Source organism: Lagenorhynchus albirostris, unplaced genomic scaffold, assembly GCF_949774975.1.
Source record: "Lagenorhynchus albirostris unplaced genomic scaffold, mLagAlb1.1 scaffold_236, whole genome shotgun sequence".
NCBI classification, from domain to species: domain Eukaryota; kingdom Metazoa; phylum Chordata; class Mammalia; order Artiodactyla; family Delphinidae; genus Lagenorhynchus; species Lagenorhynchus albirostris.
In genome coordinates this window covers 31042-53266 of record NW_026783430.1, presented here as the reverse complement: position 1 = coordinate 53266, position 22225 = coordinate 31042, and the positions used below count along the sequence as shown (strand labels likewise).

General features: G+C 39.8%; 1 protein-coding gene across 3 annotated transcripts in view; it reads left to right on the top strand.

Moving 5' to 3' along the window:
• The window catches only part of LOC132514334 (uncharacterized), a 170655-nt gene extending 149054 nt beyond the window's left edge, over positions 1–21601 (top strand). The window contains exon 7 of one of the 3 annotated variants that reach the window (XR_009538753.1): positions 11996–12102. Coding sequence is in view for 1 of the 3 variants with exons in the window: in XM_060138948.1 (XP_059994931.1) it covers positions 21416–21421 (6 nt within the window). In the remaining 2 variants the exon portion in view is untranslated. Of the gene's footprint in view, positions 1–11995; positions 12103–21415 lie in introns of those variants that run through there. The other 2 variants (XR_009538752.1, XM_060138948.1) reach the window with 2 other exon arrangements.
• The last annotated feature ends 624 nt before the right edge of the window (positions 21602–22225 follow it).

Below are 22225 nucleotides of genomic sequence, written 5' to 3'. Positions count from 1 at the left end.
CCTCTGCAATTCACATCTGTCATTGAGTTCCCAGAGCCTAGCTTGAAGTCAAATACTTGTTGGCAATATATTTGAGAACTTTTTTGATCTTACTCCTGCTTGCTTCTCAGACTCATCCCTGTCTGCCTACAAAACCTCTCTGCTCTGGCTCTGAACTCCCTGTCATCATTCAAAAGTTCCATGAGTTTTCACAGCCCTGCAAGTTGCATCTTCCGTTGCCATTGCCTGGAATATATTCCCCTCAGCCCAATCCTGAAAAATAGAACTCATTTCTCTTTTTTCGCCTATATTTTTTCTTAAGTTCATGGTTAACATTGCCATTTTAAAAAACCTCAATGCAAAGAATTTAATTTGCACACCATAAAATAATTTAACATTTCTGTATAAAATATTCTTTTATTTCCCATTTCAGAATAACTAAACCATAATATCACATGACAGTTTTTCTCAGCTGATTTCACTGATTTTCCCCCAGCAGATAAACAACTTACCTTGAGTTAAGCACTTCCTCCTCTGCCCTTTGCTGCATGCCGAATAAAGCTCTGATAAACATCTTCAGGTATTGCATGTGGCAAACATTCTAACATGTCCAGGAAATTCTTAAAGCCAGAGACTCTCTTTGTTCGTTTCCATTCCCTAAATGTCTTGGATACTTGCTACATGGCAAGTACTCATGTAATATTTGTTTAGAGAATGAAAGATAGCAAATAATTGAGAATAAAACGATTTTTTTGTGTTATTTTGAATTTTTTTATCAAAATGACAGAACATAACTATTCAGTTATACATTTATCCTTGGTCATGTTCTTGCTTAAATCGTGTAACTATTAACATACAGTTCACTCCAACAGCATTTTTATGTTCCTACGTATTAGGTATTTTGTTGTTTGCTTGGGAAACTCAGATAAATACAACACTGACTCTTTATTCAATGTTTTCTTATTATAAGTAAGTGATGAAATAATAGTTGGTACTATTCACTGTACTCTGTGCCACCTACTATTTAATCACCTAATAAGATACTTCGAGGTGAAATTTAATCATCAGCAGTCTTATTTTGTATATGTGTGTAAAATAATTTAAATGCATTCAAAATATGCATTGTGTTGTGACAATATAGGTAAATTTATGTATAAAAAGCATTGGATATAATGGTTATTCAATTAATATTTTGGATTGGTTGAATATATCACTAATATGAATGAGTAATTCATACTACTATAATCCTTTCATTTCAGCTGAGCTCTCTATATTTTCTTCTTTTTTGAAGAGAATGGCACTTCAGTATAATCACAAAGAGTGAATAGATGGGATTGCATAGTCTCAATCAACCTACTTTTTACATGCAAAAAAGTTAAAAACACATAATTATAAATTTCCTATATTTCACAGTAAACATTGTTCAAATCTTAGAGTTACAACAATATAAAATGTTAGTAAAATCAATGTTTTGTTGAAATTATAGTAATTCATGTAAGATTTTTTAGAAACTGACACTAGTGAAAACTCTGAAGTAGTGTAGTTTTTTGGCATTTATTTTTCAAACTTCCAACTGGCAACTCAATCACAAAGGACCATCCATAGAGCCACACACTATCTACCCTGATTGCATCTCATGATCCTTACTTCCCTGCCTCCACTAAAACATTGAGTTCTGAGTAGTAATTCTGATCTGTGCCTTATAATTTGATGAAAGTAATTTTTGAAAGGTTAATATGTCAGGACATTTTTTGCAAATGTCCTAAACAGGTTCTCTTGTATTACTATGATTATTAGTTTCATAGTGTTGCCATAACAAATTGCCACAAATTCAGAGACTTAACACAGGCATTATCTCACAGTGCCTTCACAGTCTGAAGTCTAGCTTCCTTGGGTCTCAGAAGGCTAAAATCAAGGTGTCTACATGACTGTGTTCCTTTCTTGATGCTTTAAGGCAGAATCCACATCCTGGCTTGTGTGAGTGATTGGTAGGATTCACTTCCTTGTGGTTGTAGGGCTAAGGTCCCTGTTTTCTTGCTGGTATTGCCGGTTGGCTAGACATCAGGGGTCTTTCTCAGCTTCTAGAGGCTGCTAGCCTTCCTTGGCTCCTGGCCCCATTCCTCCATCTTCAAACCAAGAGTGGGTCAAGTCCCTTTCATGCCTCAAGTCACTCAAGCTTCATCTCTTTGACTGATGATTCTGTCTTCCTCTTTAGCTTTTAAGGGCTCATATGATTACATTAGGTCCACTCAGGTAATCCAGGATAACCTTCCTAATATAAAGCAATTGATTAGTAACCTTAATTCCATGTGAAAGACTCTTCTCAGCAGTACCTGTATCAGTGCTTTACTGAACAGCTAGGAAACAAAAAATCTTGGGGAGATATTTTTACAATTCTGTCAACCACTTCATGTAATGATTTTTTTTTCTTCTGGAAAGCATATTGAATAAGTTAACTAAGTAAATAGTGAGAACGTTTTTAGCACTTTATCCTATGATGGTTTTCTTTTTCAAAGAAAGTACAAAAAAGGGAGAAAAACATAAAAGAACATTCTTCATTCTGAGTCTCTCTCTCTCTCTCTCTCTCTCTCATTCTCTCTCATCCTCCTCTTCTCTCTTAGTTGTTTTGTTGCTGTTATAAGTTTTTCTTAAACATGCAGCTTCTGACCAATGCCATTGAAGGCCCAGGTACATTCTATCTTCCTGCTTCACCATTTTTAGCATGTGGATTCCATTCTCCCATTCATAGTATGGTTGATAATCTTCTAACAACCTGCCATTATTCCAAGCATAAAGAAGAAGGGTGGAAAAAACATAAAGTACCTAAGGGCAAAAGCATAACTGCCTGCCTATGGAGCCTAACCATTCTTCAAAACATTCCCAAAAGCTCAACTCAGTGACTTGTTTCCATCTAATTGTTGGAACCATGCTACATTGCTTTCCTTAGATGAAAGAAGACTAGGAAAACAGTGGGGCTGAATAGATTGGGTTGATGAACACCATTGTATCTGACACACTATCATCAGACAGAGGATAGTATGGTTTATATTTGAATATTTCTTGTCTAACATTGAACAGAGAAAATAAGGAAATTTGTGCTCATCTGACTGAACTGTGTCTTGGTGTCCTGAAATTAATTTTATGTGGATTGAAGAAATCAATAATCACTAAATTTCAGAATGGAATTTCAATTTTCATTTAGTAGATCCTAAACCATATGTAATATTTGTTTAAATTGTTAATCTTTCTCAAAAAATATTGAAGTTTTTAATGTTAACTTTATGGGATTAAGCCAAAGACATCAAGAGTGTTAGAAATTCCATGCCCTATATATTGTGAAGTGTGGAATGGTATGAATATATGATCTTTTGTCTTATCACAAATTATAATAAGCTTTTAACTTGACTATCTGTTAAGTTCTGTAGCTTTTCTAAAATTAGGATTAAGTTAAATTTGAGCTCATATATTCTAATCCATGTAAAATTTACATATCTGATTTTGTGACTTTTTGTGACTATCCTTCAAATCAGCATTTCTATAGCAGAGCCTATCTACCAGAAACAACAAAATTTAAGGCATGTTATTTTGTACTTTCAGTTATCTTAGTCCTTGCACTTAAAAAAACTCCATATCAATATACGTTAATGGGAAGACTTTGTAATGTAACAAAAAAATCAACAATGTGTTTTTACTTCACTGTTCTCTTGTCTGGGTGGCATAGTGTAGATGATGGGTAATAAAAAAAAAATGAGATTCAAAGCAATTATTTTCCAAACTGCTGGCATTGAAAAAATTGTAGTCATTTGGAAACATTTAGGGCTCTGAACCAAATGAACTTACTATTATATAAAATACAAGAATCAAAATACATAACAGTAATCCCTGAATGTCAAGGGCAAATCACTTAGCTATAATAATTTTAAGTCCTTGAGCATTTATTATAAAGCATACTGACAATGTGAATATACACCTGGCTATATATCTCCCAATAACACATTGATTTTCAGCTATTTCAATAATGGTATAGATCTCAGCATAGGACTGTTCTATGATAGAAGCAATCATTCTAAGTAAGGTATGTATTTAAGGTTATGTCAAGTTGTGAGAAACTTACTAAGTACTTCTGTTTAAAAATTTCCCTGTTTAATATGTTAAAACTTTGTTTACAATATTCCAAGGGTATTTTATTCCAAAGGTCTTTCATCATAAAATATTTTCAGTGTAACATTTACTATTACGTGACAATTCAAGCAGGTAATACATACTTAAGAATTTACAGTTTGTCAGAGTCAGATGTGAAGTTGTCTTTCTTAGAAAGTGACATCTAAGAGAAGACTAATGTTCCAAATAATACAATAGTACTGCTATATACAGAAAAAAACACGTTCTTAAAACAACACAAAACAAAACAAAATTGGTAGGGTGCTAGAAGAGCAGATACTTGAAGAAGGATGATTGCAGGCTGGCAATGCCATGTGAAACAACACTGCACTGAAGAAACTGGAGGAGTCTGCATGCCCTGAAGGACTCTTTCTTCATGAACCCCATTGGCCTCTCACAGCAAAGGGTCTGAAAAATCAACTAAGAAGTGCCTATGGTGATACAGACCGGAGAGGGGAACACAGTCATGTGGGTGGGACAAGTATATGCATCCTGATGCTTCCTCTTTATTTCCACAAGACAAAAGTTTTAATCAGAAAGAACAGTGACACTACTGGCTTTAGGGTATATTAAGGCCAGTTTTAACGAGCTTACATGATAGGTGAAACAATCATTTGAGGGTAGAACCTGATTAATTAAAGTTATATTCATTAAAAATATAACAATGTATATTTCAAATTAGCAGGAAATTACTACAAACTTTATAAGAGATGTATAAGTAATAAGTCAATAGTGGAGGTAAAATGATATACTATATAATGTTTATTTAATGCAAAAGAAGGCAGAGCAAGAGTATATAATAAATTAAATAAATACAAAACAGCTAGCAATTTAGTAAAGTTTTTATCCAACGACATCCATAATCACGTTACTTATGAATGGCTTAAATATAACTTTCTTAAGAATGCAATTGTCAGATTGGATCAGACAGCAAGATCCAATTCTACTGTGTCTATTAGAAATGCAGTTAATATATACTGATAAAGATAAGTAAAAAGATGGAGAAAGATATGCCATGAAAATAGCCCCCAAAACCTTGAATAGCTATGTTAATATCAGAAAAAGCCAGCTTTGGAACAAGGAATACTATCCAGAATAAAATGGGACAGTATATCATCATTAAGTGTCAATTCTCCAATAAGACATAATGACCATAAATGTATGTATATATATATTACTGATAACAGAGCATCAAAATAAATGAGACAAAAATGGAAGTTAGTAAAACAAGTTGGCAGTTCTAAAATTATAATTGAGACATCAAAAATCCTTTCCCAGTAATTGATAGAACAAATAGGCAGAAAGACAGTAAGAGTATAGAAGATTGGAACACTATCAACCAAATAGTCCTAATTGACATTTATAGAACAATTCACCCAACAGTAGAATACACGTTATTTTCAAAGACATATGAATATTCAACAAGATAGACCATATAATAAGCCAATAAAAATATCTCAAACAATTTAAAAGAGTAGAAATCATAGCTACATTTTAATAGCATAATAGAATTTAGCTATAAGTCAAACAGGAATAAATCTAAAAAATTCTCAAATCTTTAGATATTAAACATCCCATTTCTAAATAACCCAGGGTTAAAGGGGAAGTCTAAAACCAATGAAAAAAGTCTGTATGAAATACAGATAAAAATACAACACATCAAAATATGAGGGATACAGCTATAGCAGTGCTTTCAGGGTCATTTATAGTATTGAATACTTAGGAAAGAAGAAGTGACTCAGATCAATAATTTAATTTTTCATCTTAAGAATTTTTTTTTTGTGTGGTATGCGGGCCTCTCCCTGTTGTGGCCTCTCCCGTTGCAGAGCACAGGCTCTGGACGTGCAGGCTCAGTGGCCATGGCTCACGGGCCCAGCCGCTCTGCGGCATGTGGGATCTTCCCGGACCAGGGCATGAACCCGTGTCCCCTGCATCGGCAGGCAGACTCTCAACCACTGCGCCACCAGGGAAGCCCCATCTTAAGAAATTTTTAAAGAAAAATAGAGAAAACTAAACCCAAAGCAAGTAGAGAGAAGTAATAAAGAATGGAGAAGAAATTAATGAAATTGAAAATAGAAAAATAAAAAAAATCAATGCAAATAAAAGCATATTCTTTGAAAAGTTCAATAAAATTGACAAACTTCTAGTTACAGTGACCAAGAAAAAAGGGAGAAGAGCTTCCTATAAGAATGAAAAATTTCAATATCAAGAATGGAAAATAAAGGGACATTGTTACTGGCAACATCAGCTCTAAGAGGAGTCCCGTAGATAGCCTGTGACCTCAGTGTTATCACAGAGTTGGATTTCAGAGTGGTGGATTTGGAGCCCTTAGTCAAGTTCATTCCTGGTATTTGGAAGTAAGTGAAGATAATTCTCAGTCACAACTGTGAAGACGTCGTTATAAAAATAAAAGGAATATGGGTTGTTCTAGATGACCAGAAAATTCAATATGTGATCTTTTATTAGATCTTGGATCAGAACTAAGAAATAAAAACAACTAGAAAAATATTCAGTGGCATATTTGGGGGAAATTGTTATATTGAACACATGACATAAATATTAAAGAACATTTTGTATATCAGGCTTAAATTTTCTGGATGTGATAATTACATTACAGTTAGATAAAATATCTTTTAAAAAAATGAAATACAAGCTAAAATATTTGTGTGAAGTATCAGAAACTTAGTTTTAAATAATTGATAAATATGTGATCAAAATGTGTATTGTTGTGAGTGTATGTTTAGGTAGACCGAGGGTGAGAGATAAAGGATATATAGCAAATAATGAAACCTGGAAACTCTAGGTAAGGGATATAGGAATGCAAACTTCTAATTTTTGAAGGTCACATATTTTTATACTAAAATTTGGGTTAAAAATAACAACGGTTTACAGTACATTCTTATGGTTAGCAGTTTATAAAAAGCCAACCCACTTCACAGTTCTTATAATTATTTTTTGCTGTCATACTGCTCAAGTGCCTTAGCCATTATAAATCTGAACTCTTCACCTTCCACCTATACCTCATCCAAATGACACATAAAATCTTTAGTGATTGTGCTGTTACATGGTGTTCTTATTGCTTTCAGTTGAGGGTAAAATTCAGTTCCGAAATTCCACCTTGAAGATTAGCATTCTAAGTACAAACTGGTAGCTTAGTCTTTCCAGAAAGCTGAGCCTGAGGCAGAGGAGTTATGTTCATTTCTAGGGAGCAGAAGTGAAAGACAAACTGGCAAGGAGGAAGGGAGAGATGATACAAGTATAGATTATTGAACTGCCTATCACTAAGTAAGTCAAATTGCAGAATACCATGATTACTCTCAAAAATCCATACTAGCTTCATTTTGGGTCCTTCTATTGGAAGGGATAAATAGGACTGAATTTACCCACAAATTACTGAATCCTACTGTTCAAAGTTTATCCCTTGGGACATTAACTCCCACGTACTTTCAGGTTGTGCAAAGGAATGTGCCAAAAGAGGTCCTGTAACAGCTCAAACAAAGAAGTCATCAGACAGGGAGTAAGAGGGGCACAGTATGGGAGTTTTGCAAAGCACTGTCAGCTTGTGCGTACGTGAAGATTTTTATGGTTCAGCCCCAGCTTATGGTCACCCTGGGAACAGAAACAATAGACAGTGAGATGGAGAAGATCAGAAGGATGGAGCGTGCATGTGTGTGTGTGGTGGTGTGGGTCGCGGAGGGAGGGGCTGTGGGTGGTGGAGGCTGGACTTATGGAGTCATTTGAAACATAGAATAGCAGAAGGGGTGACTTGTCATTTCCAAGATTAGGCTGTAAAAAGACTGGCTTCCATCTTGGCTGCTTTCTCTCATGCTTTCTTGGATTTGATCACCATGTTAGGCCACCTTGTCGAGCAGCCCTGTAGGAGACTCATGTGTCAAGGGACAGAGACTTGCCAACAACCACATGAATGGACTTGTAACTGGATTTATCCCTCCTCACTTTGAGTCTATAGGTGTGACCAGAGCCCCAGGTGGCCTACGGACTATAATTTCAGTATTGATGTTAGACAAAGGCACTTAACTAAGTCACACTCTGATCCCTGACTCCCAAAAACTGTTAGAAAATACATTTTTATTGTTAGAAACCATTAAAATTAGGTAATTTCTTACACAGCAGTAGATAATACACTCTCCTATCTCATTCCCCTTTGTGGTCTCTGCCTCAGTCACCAGGCCCTAGGCTCTCCATTGCGCCCTGTTTTCCCTCATGCCTGGAGCTTTCAAATAGTGCCACCCATGTAAAATAATATTCTGTAACACTTCTAGTTAACTGCAGCATTTCTCTAAAATCTGAACTGCTAATCACATGCCCCGTGGCATACATTAAAAGCTTTCTGTATTTTCTTGGGCTTCCCTGGTGACGCAGTGGTTAAGAGTCTGCCTGCCAATACAGGGGACACGGGTTTGAGCCGTGGTTCGGGAAGATCCCACATGCGGAGCAAATAAACCTGTGGACCACAACTACTGAGCCTGCGTTCTAGAGCCCGCAAGCCACAACTACTGAAGTCCACGTTCCTAGAGCCTGTGCTCCACAACAAGAGAAGCCACTGCAATGAGAAACCCTCGCACCGCAACAAAGAGTAGTCCCCGCTCGCCACAACTACAGAAAGCCTGCGTGCAACTAGAGAAAGCCTGTGTGCAGCAACGAATATCCAATGCAGCCAAAAATAAATAAATAAAATAATAAATTTATTGAAAAAAAACTTTCTGGATTTTCTTAATGGAACCTATCCAATTTGGAATTATATTTCTGTATGATTATTTGGCAAATGCCTGAGATTACCAGTAAATTGTAAGTTTAATGAGGCAAGGTTTTGCTTTTTGTTTTTTTCACTCCATCACTCAATGCAGTGCTTGACAGAGTTCTTGATTAATATACATTTTTTCAATTATCATATGATTATATGAGAGGCATAAGTGGTATAAAATTTTAACAATTTACAGATACATTACCTAGAAAATTTTAGTAATGTAACAAAAAATTAAAATAAGCAATGTGTTAAATTGGTGATCTAATCATATACCAAAATTACTTCTCCTAATAAAAATTGATAAGAAACATCATAGAAAGAAAAAAAAACTCTGTTACAATAGAACAAAAATTTACATATTTAGAAATAACTCATTCAATACATTATAGAAATTCAATAGATAAAATAGTGAAGCATTTTGGAGAGTCTTCAAAAAAGATATGACTAATGGAAGTAAATACCTTGTTCTTGTAAGGGAAGAATCAACATCAGAAAGGTGTCTTTCTATTAGTCATGTGATACATTAACATGGTACATAGTAATTATATAAATATATGTTGTTTTCAACTTGCACTATTAAAATTATGATTTTAAATAGAAGTGTCTAGCAGGGAGGATTATGGGAGAAGTCTCTGCTGTCAGAGAGTGCTGATGCTTGCTACTTACAGGACATAGACAAATAGCTTCTCTTTTCTTAGCCTAAATTCTTTATCAGAAGTATAAACTTAATTTGTAGGAACAGATTTTTATAAGAATTAGTAGAAACCATTAAAAGAAAGTTCATAGCAGACTGACAACTATAAAGCTATTTGTTTGCTCTTGTAATTGTTATTATTACTATTACTCTCATGGTTAGCATTGCTGCAGCATTATCAAATCTGATTATTTCTGTTGAGTTCTTTTATTGAGTGGTAAAATGAGTACATACTCTATTGGAACAGTGTCTCTCATTAGAATTACCTGGGGATTCTTGTTAGGAATTTAGTTTCTTGTGAATCTCATTAGGATATTTGGAAATGAGCACCAGGAATGCACACTTTAAAAAGAAACCGAGGGCTTCCCTGGTGGTGCAGTGGTTGAGAGCCCGCCTGCCGATGCAGGGGACACGGGTTTGTGCCCCGGTCCAGGAAGATCCCACATGCCGTGGAGCGGCTGGGCCCGTGAGCCATGGCCGCTGAGCCTGTGCGTCCAGAGCCTGTGCTCCGCAACGGGAGAAGCCACAACAGTGAGAGGCCCGTGTACTGCAAAAAAAGAACAAAAACAAAAAAAGAAACTGAGGTGACTTTCCACCCACACTCAAGTTATGATTTGTAAAACTCACTGTATTACCTTTTGAATTAAAGTTACATTCTCTGTGGGATTTCTATTCTACACCCAATTTAAATCTAGGATATGTCTATTTCTAATTATTTCAAACCAATTAACTTTCCTTATTTACTAATAAAATTCACATTTACTTTATTATTGTATTTTTTCTTGCTTAATTTTTAAAAACACTTTTAATGTGGATGTATTAATCATACCTTTCATTTTAATTAATGATAAACTGGATTCCAGAAAACTGTATGTAATTTTATTAAAATTAATCATAATGAAGTTAAAATAATCACATTTAAGAATGTGCATTTCCTTCTAATAGGGATTAGATTTCAACTGCTGTTTATATGTCCATGTATAACTCATAGAACCATACTCTGTATTAAACTCTGATTGTTATTAACTGTTTTTTCTGTTCCCTCACTGTGATATTATCTAAAAAAAAGAGAGAGACTTGGGGTTTCAAAATGGCTGACTAAGGGCATGTTTTAATCTCTTCTTCCTTCAAAAATCCCATTGAGATTATAGAAATCACAAAATATAGTAAATAAACAGTTAAAGACTTGGAGGTCCTGAAAAACCAAGAAAAGTCCCTAGTAAGAATCAATTGTTCAGTTATTTCTGAAGGATACAGAGCCAACAAGATCAGATTGCCTTGAGAGGATAAACCTAATCTGAAACTTCCACAACCCAATATAAGCAAAATTAAGACACTTCAAAATAATGTGATTTCAAACGTCCTTAAATGCATCAGGTCAAGAAATATATGGGAAACTAGAGAAGACTGTCTTGTAGCCAAGTATGAAAGCTGTTAATTCTGTGCCAGTTACCTCTTAACATTTTCTGTATCTAGAGGATTTGTCCCAGAATACGTCTCCAAAGAGATCAAGTATGGCAGGTTCCCAAAGTGTTGAAGCTGGAAGGAGAAGCTGAGAGGTGTGCTGAGGAAAACTTCTGGTCATCACCATAGAAAAGGCTATTTCTTCCTGTTCAACAGAAAAACCAGACCAGACTCAAGTTCATAATTACAACCACAGCTAGAAATCACATAAAGTAAAAGTGCATCTGCTGTTTGGAAAAGAAAAATGTTTAGTGTTGTGCTGAGTGAATAAAAAGAAGCCACTTAAACAACTACTATTGATCAATGCTAACTACTGTTATAAATTTACACAGAAAAATCCATAATGACCAAATATCTGAGGGGAACATAGAAAAGGAACACTTGGACATAGTTGAGCTAATGAAAGAACTGGAGCTAATGAAAGAACTATCTATTAAGGAAAGAAATTAATGGGAAAATAAACAGAAATAACTTAATAAATATGCTTAGTAATGTTTGAGAAGATAGCATTCCTGCAAAATATGAATATGAAACTTTTCCTTAAGGGAGCTTAGGAATTTAAAATAAGTGCATATGCAACCTCAGTAACATATATCCTACTAAGGGATAGAGAGAATATAAGAGAAAAAGGTATTTAGATAAATAAATAGTACAACATATCACTGAATTAAAAACAACCCCCAAAACCCTGTTAAGATTGATGATGCTTTCATCTGAAACATTCAGACAAAATTAATGAACAAACAAAATAATAATAAATTGCTACAAACTCCTAGAGAAAAGGAATATTTACACTTTAAAAGTCACATTTTCTTTATTATCTGATGAGGTAATAAAACATGTACTGAGAGATGACCCCATTCTCCAAAACAATATAGCGATGTGTGCAAGTGTGGTCAAAAAAAAGATATTGCAAAAACAACTGTTAGACCTTCGCGGTCTCCTAGGAGTTTCGACTCGCCCAGGAAACAACAAGAGTCGGAAGCCGATGCAAAACGCAAGAGGTTTATTGAAGGCCGGTGCACCGGGGTTCCTTGGTCCTCACGCAGGAGGTCGAAGAAGGAACCCCCCCAGGGCGTGAACATGCATTTTTATAGGTCTCAGTTTCCTGTTATGCAAAGTGTGGATTCAATTGTGATTTTTAATGATAGGTTCTTAGCTTCTGTTCGGACCAGAGAGGGAACCTGTCCCAGGCTTCCTGATTGGTTCTTTGACAGATACCTTTTTTACATTTTGTTTATCTCCCTCCTTCTCGGAAGGGAGCCGGACATCCTGGAAATTCACCCATTGTCTAAGAAGCCCCTATTGTCTGGAGAGTTCTTAATCATTAGCTGGAACAATGTCCCTCGAGTCCCATATTTCCCCCTTTTTCTTGTGACTATTGATTCCAATCATGGAATTTCAATCTTCTGTTCGTAAACTTTGGTACTGTTGTCTTAGCATTAGAACTTGTACAGTACTGATACGTTCTCTAATAAATGCTATCAAGCGATTTAGAATACATGGTCCAAAAGTTAAAATCAACAATAAAACAATAAGAGGTCCCAACAGAGTAGAGATTAAGGTGGTAAACCAGGGGGATTTATCAAACCATGATTGAAACCATCCTTTTTCGTTTTGTCTCTCCCTTTGCCTTTTATCTAAGCGTTCCCTGAGTTTATCCATGGTTTGGGTAATGGTTCCTGAATGATCAATATAAAAGCAACATTCTTCTTTTAGAGCGGCGCATAATCCCCCTTCCTTAAGAAACAGCAAATCTAGGCCTCTTCTATTCTGCAACACCACTTCTGAAAGTGAGGTGAGTGATTCCTTTAGTTGAGTTATGGAACTTTCTAATGCTCGAAGGTCGATGTCTACAGCCTGTCTTAAACTTGCATAATACTGGGGTTGTTGTATGAGGGCTGTGGTTCCTGTTCCTATCCCAGCAGTTATTCCTAGTCCTAGGAGCATGGCCAACGTGAGGGTTATAGGTTCTCTTTTCCATCTTTTTCTTCCCTCGTATTCATCCAGAAAGGACGAATCTGAATGATAGATAAGTCTAGGAACTAATTGCACTAGTACACAAAAATCAGCTGAAGTGTTGAGAACTTCTAGAGAAACACAAGGGGTTAGCCCCGTGTTACATGCCCACCATCCATCTTGGGGAGGTACAAGATATCCTGAGCCTGAAGGGAGGCTAAAATCATGACAAAGGTGTCGATGGGACTGGGGAGGTGTTCCTACACAAGTACCATTTCCAAAAACCGAAGACAGAGTTAATTTACTGTTCCCTTCCTGTTTCCATCGACAATGGTCCGGGGAGCTGACATTAGTATAATTAGAACTATATCCTACAGCATCATAATAAGGGGGAGGGGCAGCATAACAGAGCCAACATGATTTTGTAGCCTCCGGGTTTGTAGCATTAAGGACCGTAAAAGCTGCCTGCACCAAAGAAAGCATTCTATCCTGGGGGGTTCCAGGCTTAATCGTTGTCTCTTTCAGCCCAGAGGTCCCGTTATTTTTAGGGGCTGGGGGTAACAGGGGGGGCCAAGTACAGGGTTTGGGGGTAACAGGGGGGGCCAAGTACAGGGTTTGGGCCTATCGACACAGGAGCGGGAGTCTCAATTTTTAGCTTAAGGGTCATCAATATTCCCAAATCATATCCATTCTTGTAAAATCTAATGCCCCATGAATGGCCATTTATCCATTCTTTATCCCTTTTTCCAGGATTACTAAAGGAAATTTTGAGGGGGTGGCACCATCCTGAACATTCGGGGGCAACGGGTTGGGGACCCCTATAAGAAGTATGAGTATAGTTGGCTGTTACTGTAATAAAATCCCAAGTTGAGGTGGGTCTCCAATAAGTATCTCCTGTGGTTTCACATCCCCAGTTTTGGCAATAAAAATTTTCAGTTCCCCCACATTTATAATTCAGGGATCGGGGGTGATGGAACCCGGGGCATACATAGAAGGAGAGCGTTCTGAGCCAACTTCTTCGGACCTGGTTTTTACAACCCTCTCCAGAGTAATCAGCTCTAGTTAGAAGTTCGGACGGAGCATTATGCTGATCATAATAACCCTCTAGATCCCAATAGGGAGCTCCTATGGCCAGTTTACAGACATCAGGAAAAAGGTCTGGCCACCAGGTCCAGGGAGGTGCAGTATGGCTAATGGACCAAGTTACATCTCCAGTTTGAGAAATTACCTGCCAAGTTAGACGTTGGGGCAGGTGAGGGCTAAAATCACTTACAGTCAATAAAGGCAGTAAAATCAAAATTATAAGTCTTAGGTTCGTAAAAGCTTGAGTTTGAGCGGGTTGTCGGTTCTTTGGGCCCGCCATCCTGATGATGCCGTCGCTGGTGCAGCTTTCACGTGTGAAGCATGAATCCAGGCAGCGATGCCGTCCACTTTTATGGCCGTTGGGGTAGTGAGGAGGACGGTGTATGGTCCTTTCCATCGAGGTTCCAACGTCTGCGTTCGATGCCGACGGACGTATACGGAGTCTCCGACTTGGAAAAGATGAGTTTCTCCCGGTGTTCCCGGTTGGTAGGCCTCAGCGAGTTGGGACCATATCTCCTTTTGGACAGTTGGAGTCCCAATAGCCTAGCATACAAGTCAGTGTTATTTTGACAGTCTGGTTTTATTTCTTCTCCTAAGGTGAGAAGGGGAGGTGGGGCCCCGTATAGCACCTCAAAAGGAGTAAGATGGTACCGGGAAGGTGTATTCCTAACCCGGAACAGGGCTAAAGGAAGGAGCACCGTCCAATCTGTACCGCCAGTCTCCAAGGACAATTTAGTTAGGGTCTCTTTTAGAGTTCTATTCATTCTTTCTACCTGACCTGAACTCTGGGGTCTATATGCACAATGTAATTTCCAATCAGTCCCCAAATATCTGGCCACATCCTGACTTACCTGGGCGACGAAGGCCGGACCATTGTCGGACCCTATTACCTTTGGCGCCCCAAATCGAGGAAAAATTTCTTCTAGGATCTTTTTGGCTACCACAGCAGCTGTTTCTTTCTTCGTTGGGAAGGCTTCTATCCATCCTGAAAAAGTATCTATAAAAACCAGGAGGTATTTATTACCGTACCTTCCAGGACGTACTTCGGTAAAGTCCACCTCCCAGTAAGTTCCTGGGTGGTCTCCCCTGAGCCTTTTTCCAGTTTCAAGTTTTCCCCTGTGAGCATTTACCTGTTGACATGGAACACATTCCTGTACAATTTGTTCAGCTAATTTTGTCAATCCAGGGGTTCCGTACCCGGTTTTATGTAACAGGGATATCATTTTTTTAGTCCCCAGGTGTGTCCATCTATGAATCTGTTGTAACATGGATTCTGCTTGCTGAGGGGACAAAGTTCCTTTGGTTGTGGTCGGGATGATTTCCTCGTCGCTGCCTGGTTTTTCAGGAACTTTATCTGACAGTCCTAAAATGACTTCTCCCGATGCCATTTCTCAGGCCACCTTGTCAGCCATATTATTACCCCTAGTTATTGGGGTATTGTCTTTCTGGTGTCCAGGGCAGTGAATGATGCTAACTTTAGTGGGAAGCATAAGTGCAACCAATAAAGCCACAATTTCGTCTTTGTTTTTAATTTCTCTGCCACTTGAGGTTAGCAACCCTCTCTGTTGGTAGATGGTACCGTGGATATGAGCGGTAGCAAATACATATCTACTGTCCGTGTAGATGTTTACCTTTTTATTCTCTGCCATCTCCAGTGCCCTTGTCATGGCAATTAATTCAGCTCGTTGGGCTGAGGTCCCTTGTGGTAGCGCAGCTGCCCAGATGACTTGTTTTCCGTCTACCATGGCTGCCCCAGCCCGACGCTTACCTCCTTCCAGGAAACTGCTCCCATCAGTAAACCAAGTAAAATCAGCATCAGGAAGGGGTAGGTCCGTCAGATCTGGTCTACTACCATGTGCTGCAGCCAACACTTCCTGACAATCATGGATGATGGTGGAGCCTTCTAAATCGGGATCAGGTAGCAAGGTAGCTGGATTGAGTCCTGTGGCTGGAGCAAACTTGATGCGATCTGAGTTTAGCAACAGGGTTTGGTAATGGGTCACCCTGGCATTAGTTAGCCACCTATCCGGTGGTTGACGGATTACATTCTCCAGGGCATGAGGAGCTGTTATCGTTAGATTTTGTCCTAAAGTTAGTTTGTCAGCATCTTTGACCAGAACGGCTACTGCAGCGATTATCTTTAAACAGGTGGGCCATCCTGATGCCACAGGGTCCAATTTTTTTGACAAATAAGCAACTGGGCGATTCCAGGGACCCAATTTCTGAGTCAATACTCCTTTTGCAATGCCCTTATTTTCGGCCACATATAAATGAAAAGGTTTGGTTACATCTGGCAGTCCTAGGGCTGGAGCTGAAAGTAAAGCTCATTTGATTTGGTCAAAAGCCCGTTGTTCCTTATCGCCCCAAACGAAAGGAGTGCTGTTTTTGGTTAGGGGGTACAATGGGGCTGTCAGCTCGGCAAACCCTGGAATCCATAGTCTACAGAATCCGGCCATCCCCCAAAATTCTCTAACCTGCCTGGCGTTTTTGGGAGCCGGAATTTGGGCCACCGTATCCTTTCTGCTCTCCGTGAGCCATCTTTGTCCCCCTTTTAACAGGTACCCCAGGTAACTGACCTGTTGTTGGCATATTTGTGCTTTCTTGGCTGAAGCTCTATATCCCAGGGTTCCGAGCTCTGTTAACAGTTTTTCAGTTCCCTTGATACAATCTTCCTGGGTTTCAGCAGCTAATAAGATGTCATCAACATATTGAAGTAGCGTTACCTGTGGATTTGATTCTCTATATAACACTAAGTCCTGATGAAGAGCTTCATCGAAGATGGTAGGGGAGTTCTTAAATCCCTGAGGTAAACGAGTCCATGTCAGTTGGCCAGATATTCCTGATGCTGGGTCCTTCCATTCGAAGGCAAAGTAGGGCTGGCTGAGGGGAGAAAGTCTTAGACAGAAAAAAGCATCTTTAAGGTCCAAAACAGTATACCATGTATGTTGGGGCGGAAGAGTGCTTAAGAGATTATAAGGATTTGGTACTGTGGGGTGGAGGTCCGCCACTCGTTTATTTACCTCACGCAGGTCTTGCACTGGTCGGTAATCATTAGTTCCCGGATTCTTAACTGGCAAAAGAGGGGTATTCCATGCGGATTGACATCTTACCAGAATGCCCAATTCCAGCAACCTCTGTATGTGAGGACGGATGCCGTCTTTGGCTTCCTTACTCATGGGGTATTGACGAACCGTTATTGGGGTGGCAGTTGCCTTGAGTTCCACTAGTACTGGGGACCGATTTTTAGCCATCCCCATACCAGTGGTTTCTGTCCAGGCTTGCGGGAACCGAGTTACCCAATCTGTGACATTAACCCGTAGAGATGAAGGTTTTTCATATAATTTATATTCATCTTCCAATCTCATAGTCAATATTTGGAGTAATCTTCCCTTATTGTCAGTTATGGTGGGACCTTCTGGTTGGAAGTGAATTTGAGCCCCCACTTTGGAGAGCAAGTCTCTTCCCAGCAAAGGATAGGGGCATTCCGGAATAATCAAAAATGAATAGGTTACTCATCCAATCCCAAGATCTACTGTCCTTCGTGTGGTCCATGAATATTGTTTATTCCCAGTGGCTCCTTGTACCCATGACCTTTTAGCTGAGATAGGACCTTTTGAGTGGAGAAGGACGGAGTGCTGGGCTCCGGTATCTACCAAAAATTGAACAGGTTCCCCCTCCACTTTAAGAGTTACCCAGGGCTCGGGGAGAGGGTTCGAGCCCTGACTTTCCTAGTCTTCTTCTTCCAATGTTAAGATTTTGTTTCTGGTTGGCCTTCCTCCATTCTTTTTCTTAGGGCATTCTCTCGCCCAATGTCCTTTTTCTTTACAGTAGGCACATTGGTCCTTGTCTAATGGCCGCCTTCTGTCTGCCGTTCGCCCTTCCTGCCTATTTCTATCCCCTATATTTCTTCCTCCAACCACAGTGGCCAGTATCTTACTTAAATTCCTCTCCTGTCTCTTATCCCATCTTATTTCACGGGCTTCCTGCTCTTTCTGCTTTCTTTCTTCCTTCTCTTCCTCTGTTTCTCTTTTGTTATATACTTTATCTGCCTCTTTTACTAACTCCTGAAGCGAAAATCCCTGCAAGCCATCTAGCCTCTGTAATTTTTTTTTAATATCAGGGGCTGCTTGATCTATGAAAGCCATTGCTGTAGTAGCCCTATATTCCTCCGAAGTTGGATCATAAGGGGTAAAGCATCTAAAGGCTTCCATTAAACGTTCCAGGAACACAGTTGGCGATTCCTGGGGCCCCTGAGTGACTTCCCTTACCTTAGCCAAATTAGTGGGCCGTCTGGCCGCTCCATGGAGACCCGCCACCAGAGCCTGGCGATACATTTTCAGGCGCTCCCTACCTTCCGGGGCATTGAAATCCCAGTTTGGCCTGACGAGTGGGAAACCAACATCAATCTCGTTAGGCAGCTGGGTAGGTTGCCCATTGGCGCCTAATACATTTTTTCTGGCTTCTAAAAGAACCCGTTGCCTCTCCTCAGTCGTTAGGAGAGTCTGAAGCAGCTGCTGACAATCATCCCATGTGGGCTGGTGGGAGAAAACAAGAGATTCTATTAAAGCGGTAAGGGCCTGTGGATTTTCGGAAAAAGTTGGGTTATGCATTTTCCAATTATAAAGATCTGCAGAGGAAAAGGGCCAATATTGGAGAGGTCTATTCCCTTGGCCATCGGGGGGGCCATATTCTCTAAGAGGTAGGGCAGTGGAGTCCGGGGAGATAGCCCTCCGGCTCCTAGTGCCCGCTGAGGGACCCCTTTCTTCTTCCATCATGGATGGTCCCCTTGGTGCCGAGGGCAGTGGAGCTGGGGGTCCTCTAGGTGGTAGGGGATTTGGGGCCGGAGGATAAGGGGGTGGGGAATCCAAAAGAAGCAAATCGGACTGCGGGTCAGGATAAATCGCTTTCGGTGGATCTGGGGCACCGGGTAGCTTTTCCGTGTTGGGGTTTTTCTTTAGGGCTAATATCTCCGACGCTGCTGATGTGTGCACGGACGTACCTGTTGAGGAAACAAAGGGCCGGACCCACGGAGTTGGGGAGAGAATTAAATCTTCCCAGACCAAGACGTATGGTACTTGGTCTGGATGTCCGTGGGGTCCTATATTAAATATCTTAGACTTCAGCAGCCTAATCTTGTCTAATGAATAGGACCCTTCAGGGGGCCATCCTATCTGAAATGTTGGCCATTCAGAGGCACACAAAGTCTGCCACTTTCCTTTCTTTACCTCTACCGAAAAATTATGGGCTCTGGCCCGAACTTCGGTCCAATGGCTTAGGGTAAGGGAAAGAGGAGTCGTCATAGTTTGTCCCATTGTCATCCATCAGAGAAGAAGAATAGACCACAATACAGAAACAGTTAAAACTCCACGAAACACATATACGTATGGGCCGCCGCGAGCTCGCTTCAAAACCGAAACCTCTTCAGATGGCAGTTATCACAAAGGGAACTGCCGAAACCGAGTGAAGGGGAGACAGAGTTTGCCTCTCCTTCCAGATGAGCCACCAGGGCGTCCCCTAGGGCTCATGGACGCGGGCTATTAGCACGTCTGCCTAGCCAGAGGTCCGATACAGATTCCATAATAAGCCGATTCTTACGGCTTTCCTCCGATAATGGCCCACAAAGAACAAGGGACAAACAGACAATCAAGCTCGAGCTTACCTGGTACCTCCAACTCCCGATATTCTTGTGGTCCGGGGCGAGTGGAATCCCGGACGAACCCCCAAATGTTAGACCTTCGCGGTCTCCTAGGAGTTTCGACTCGCCCAGGAAACAACAAGAGTCGGAAGCCGATGCAAAACGCAAGAGGTTTATTGAAGGCCGGTGCACCGGGGTTCCTTGGTCCTCACGCAGGAGGTCGAAGAAGGAACCCCCCCAGGGCGTGAACATGCATTTTTATAGGTCTCAGTTTCCTGTTATGCAAAGTGTGGATTCAATTGTGATTTTTAATGATAGGTTCTTAGCTTCTGTTCGGACCAGAGAGGGAACCTGTCCCAGGCTTCCTGATTGGTTCTTTGACAGATACCTTTTTTACATTTTGTTTATCTCCCTCCTTCTCGGAAGGGGGCCGGACATCCTGGAAATTCACCCATTGTCTAAGAAGCCCCTATTGTCTGGAGAGTTCTTAATCATTAGCTGGAACAATGTCCCTCGAGTCCCACACAACTCTGTAACTAATTATGCAAGTATAAAAAAACAAATATATTGAAGAAATATAAAAATTAAAAAATAAAGTACATACATATTTTTTTCAGAAAAAGAAAATTAATCACACAGATAAGGTCAGTAAAACTGAAAATAAGTTTATATATAAAAAAACTATATATGTATGTACATATATACGTAAATAGCAAAACACAGCTTATGCTAAATTGTGATAGATAATTTTATGTGTCAACTTGCTTGACTGGGCTGAGGGATGCCCAGATACCTTGTGAAACATTATTTCTGAGTATGTCTGTGAGGGTGTTTCTGGAAGAGATTAGCATCTGAATCAGTAGACTGAGTCAAGAAGATGGCCCTCACCAATGGAGGGGGACATCACGCAATCCACTGAGGGTCTGAATAGAACAAGAAGGCAGAGGAAGGGTGAATTTACTCTCTGTTGGAGCCAGGAGGTCCCTCTTCTGCCCTTAGATATCAATGATTTCGGTCCTCAGGCCTTCAGACTCAGACTGGGACCTACGCCATTGGCTCCCCTCCACTTAGCCTTTGGGTTTGAAGAGGAACTACGTCACCAGTGTTCTGGGCCTCCAGCAAGCCAACTGCAGATTGCGGAACTTCTCAGCCTCCATAATCACGTCACCTTCATAAAAAAATTCTCTCTGCATATCTTTATATCTGCTGCAGGCTCTGTTTTTCTGGAGAAAACTGACTAAAACATAAATACTTTTTGACAACACTACTTTGGAATGTAATGCAATTTAAGTACTAAATATTTGTACTGCAAAATAATACAAGTTCAATGCAATCACAGACATAAAACATTTTCTAGCTCCTTCAAGCAATGAGTTTTTTTTTAATATATATAACTTATTGCATCTTTCCTCATGAATTTAAAAAGATACTGAAACCCAGCAGGACCCTATGGGGCTCCTGGGCAAAAAAGCCTTTCTGTACCCCCTTCTCTGAGTTCCAAAGGCCAGGTTCAAACAGTTGCTAATCAGGAGAGGGGGTGGGGGATGCAGAGACAAGGGAGGAGCAGTCTAGAAACAATAGTACAGCCTTGAGGGCAGGGTCCTGGTCCCCCCCACCCCCACCCCACCCGCGCAAAGGATATTCATGACAATATCTTTGAGCTCTTCTGCAGAACTAAAACCCTCACCAAATGGAAGATGTTAACTACTTGATGAAGCACTCTTCATTCCAGAGAAGGTAACAGTTTGCCCATCACCACCTGATGCCAGATGATATTTGGATTGAAGGAATGCACAGCCCGATCCTTATCAGCAACCCTGCCCCCTTGACTATAAGACTCTTCACAACACCCCCTCCCTTTTTGGACACACAGTTTTGAGGACATTATATCGCTGTGTCCCCCTTTGCCTGGCAAAGTAATAAAACTATTCTTTTCTACTTCACCCAAAACTCTGTCTCTGAGATTCAATTCGGTGTCAGGGTACAGAGGCTGGATTTGGCTTCAATACCACGCACCCATACAAAAACATACATACACACAAACACATATGTAGATGTGTTTGCTGTTTACTTCTATAAAGAATGGAAGCAAACTATGCACAGTACTCTGAAACCCGCATTTCCCACTTAAACATCAATCAAGATATCATGTGAGGATGGACATACAAGTCACATATAAAAACGGTAATATTTCTGTATTTATATGTACTATCATTTATTCAGCATTTTTACCATTTAAGAACGTTCATGTTGTTTGCTGTTTTTGTTTGTATATATAAAAACTTATAAACAAGAAGAGATATTTTAGATGGTAGGACCAACCCTTGGGTTTAGAGGTAGGGAGGGGAGAAGGATCAAGAAATTCCATGCAAAATGTATTGCTATGTTATAGGAGAAGTTATGCATAGTGATATTTTTGTTATTTGTTTGTTTTACCAGGGATATATACATAGATGTTCATGCTGCAGTTAAAGTTGTTTTA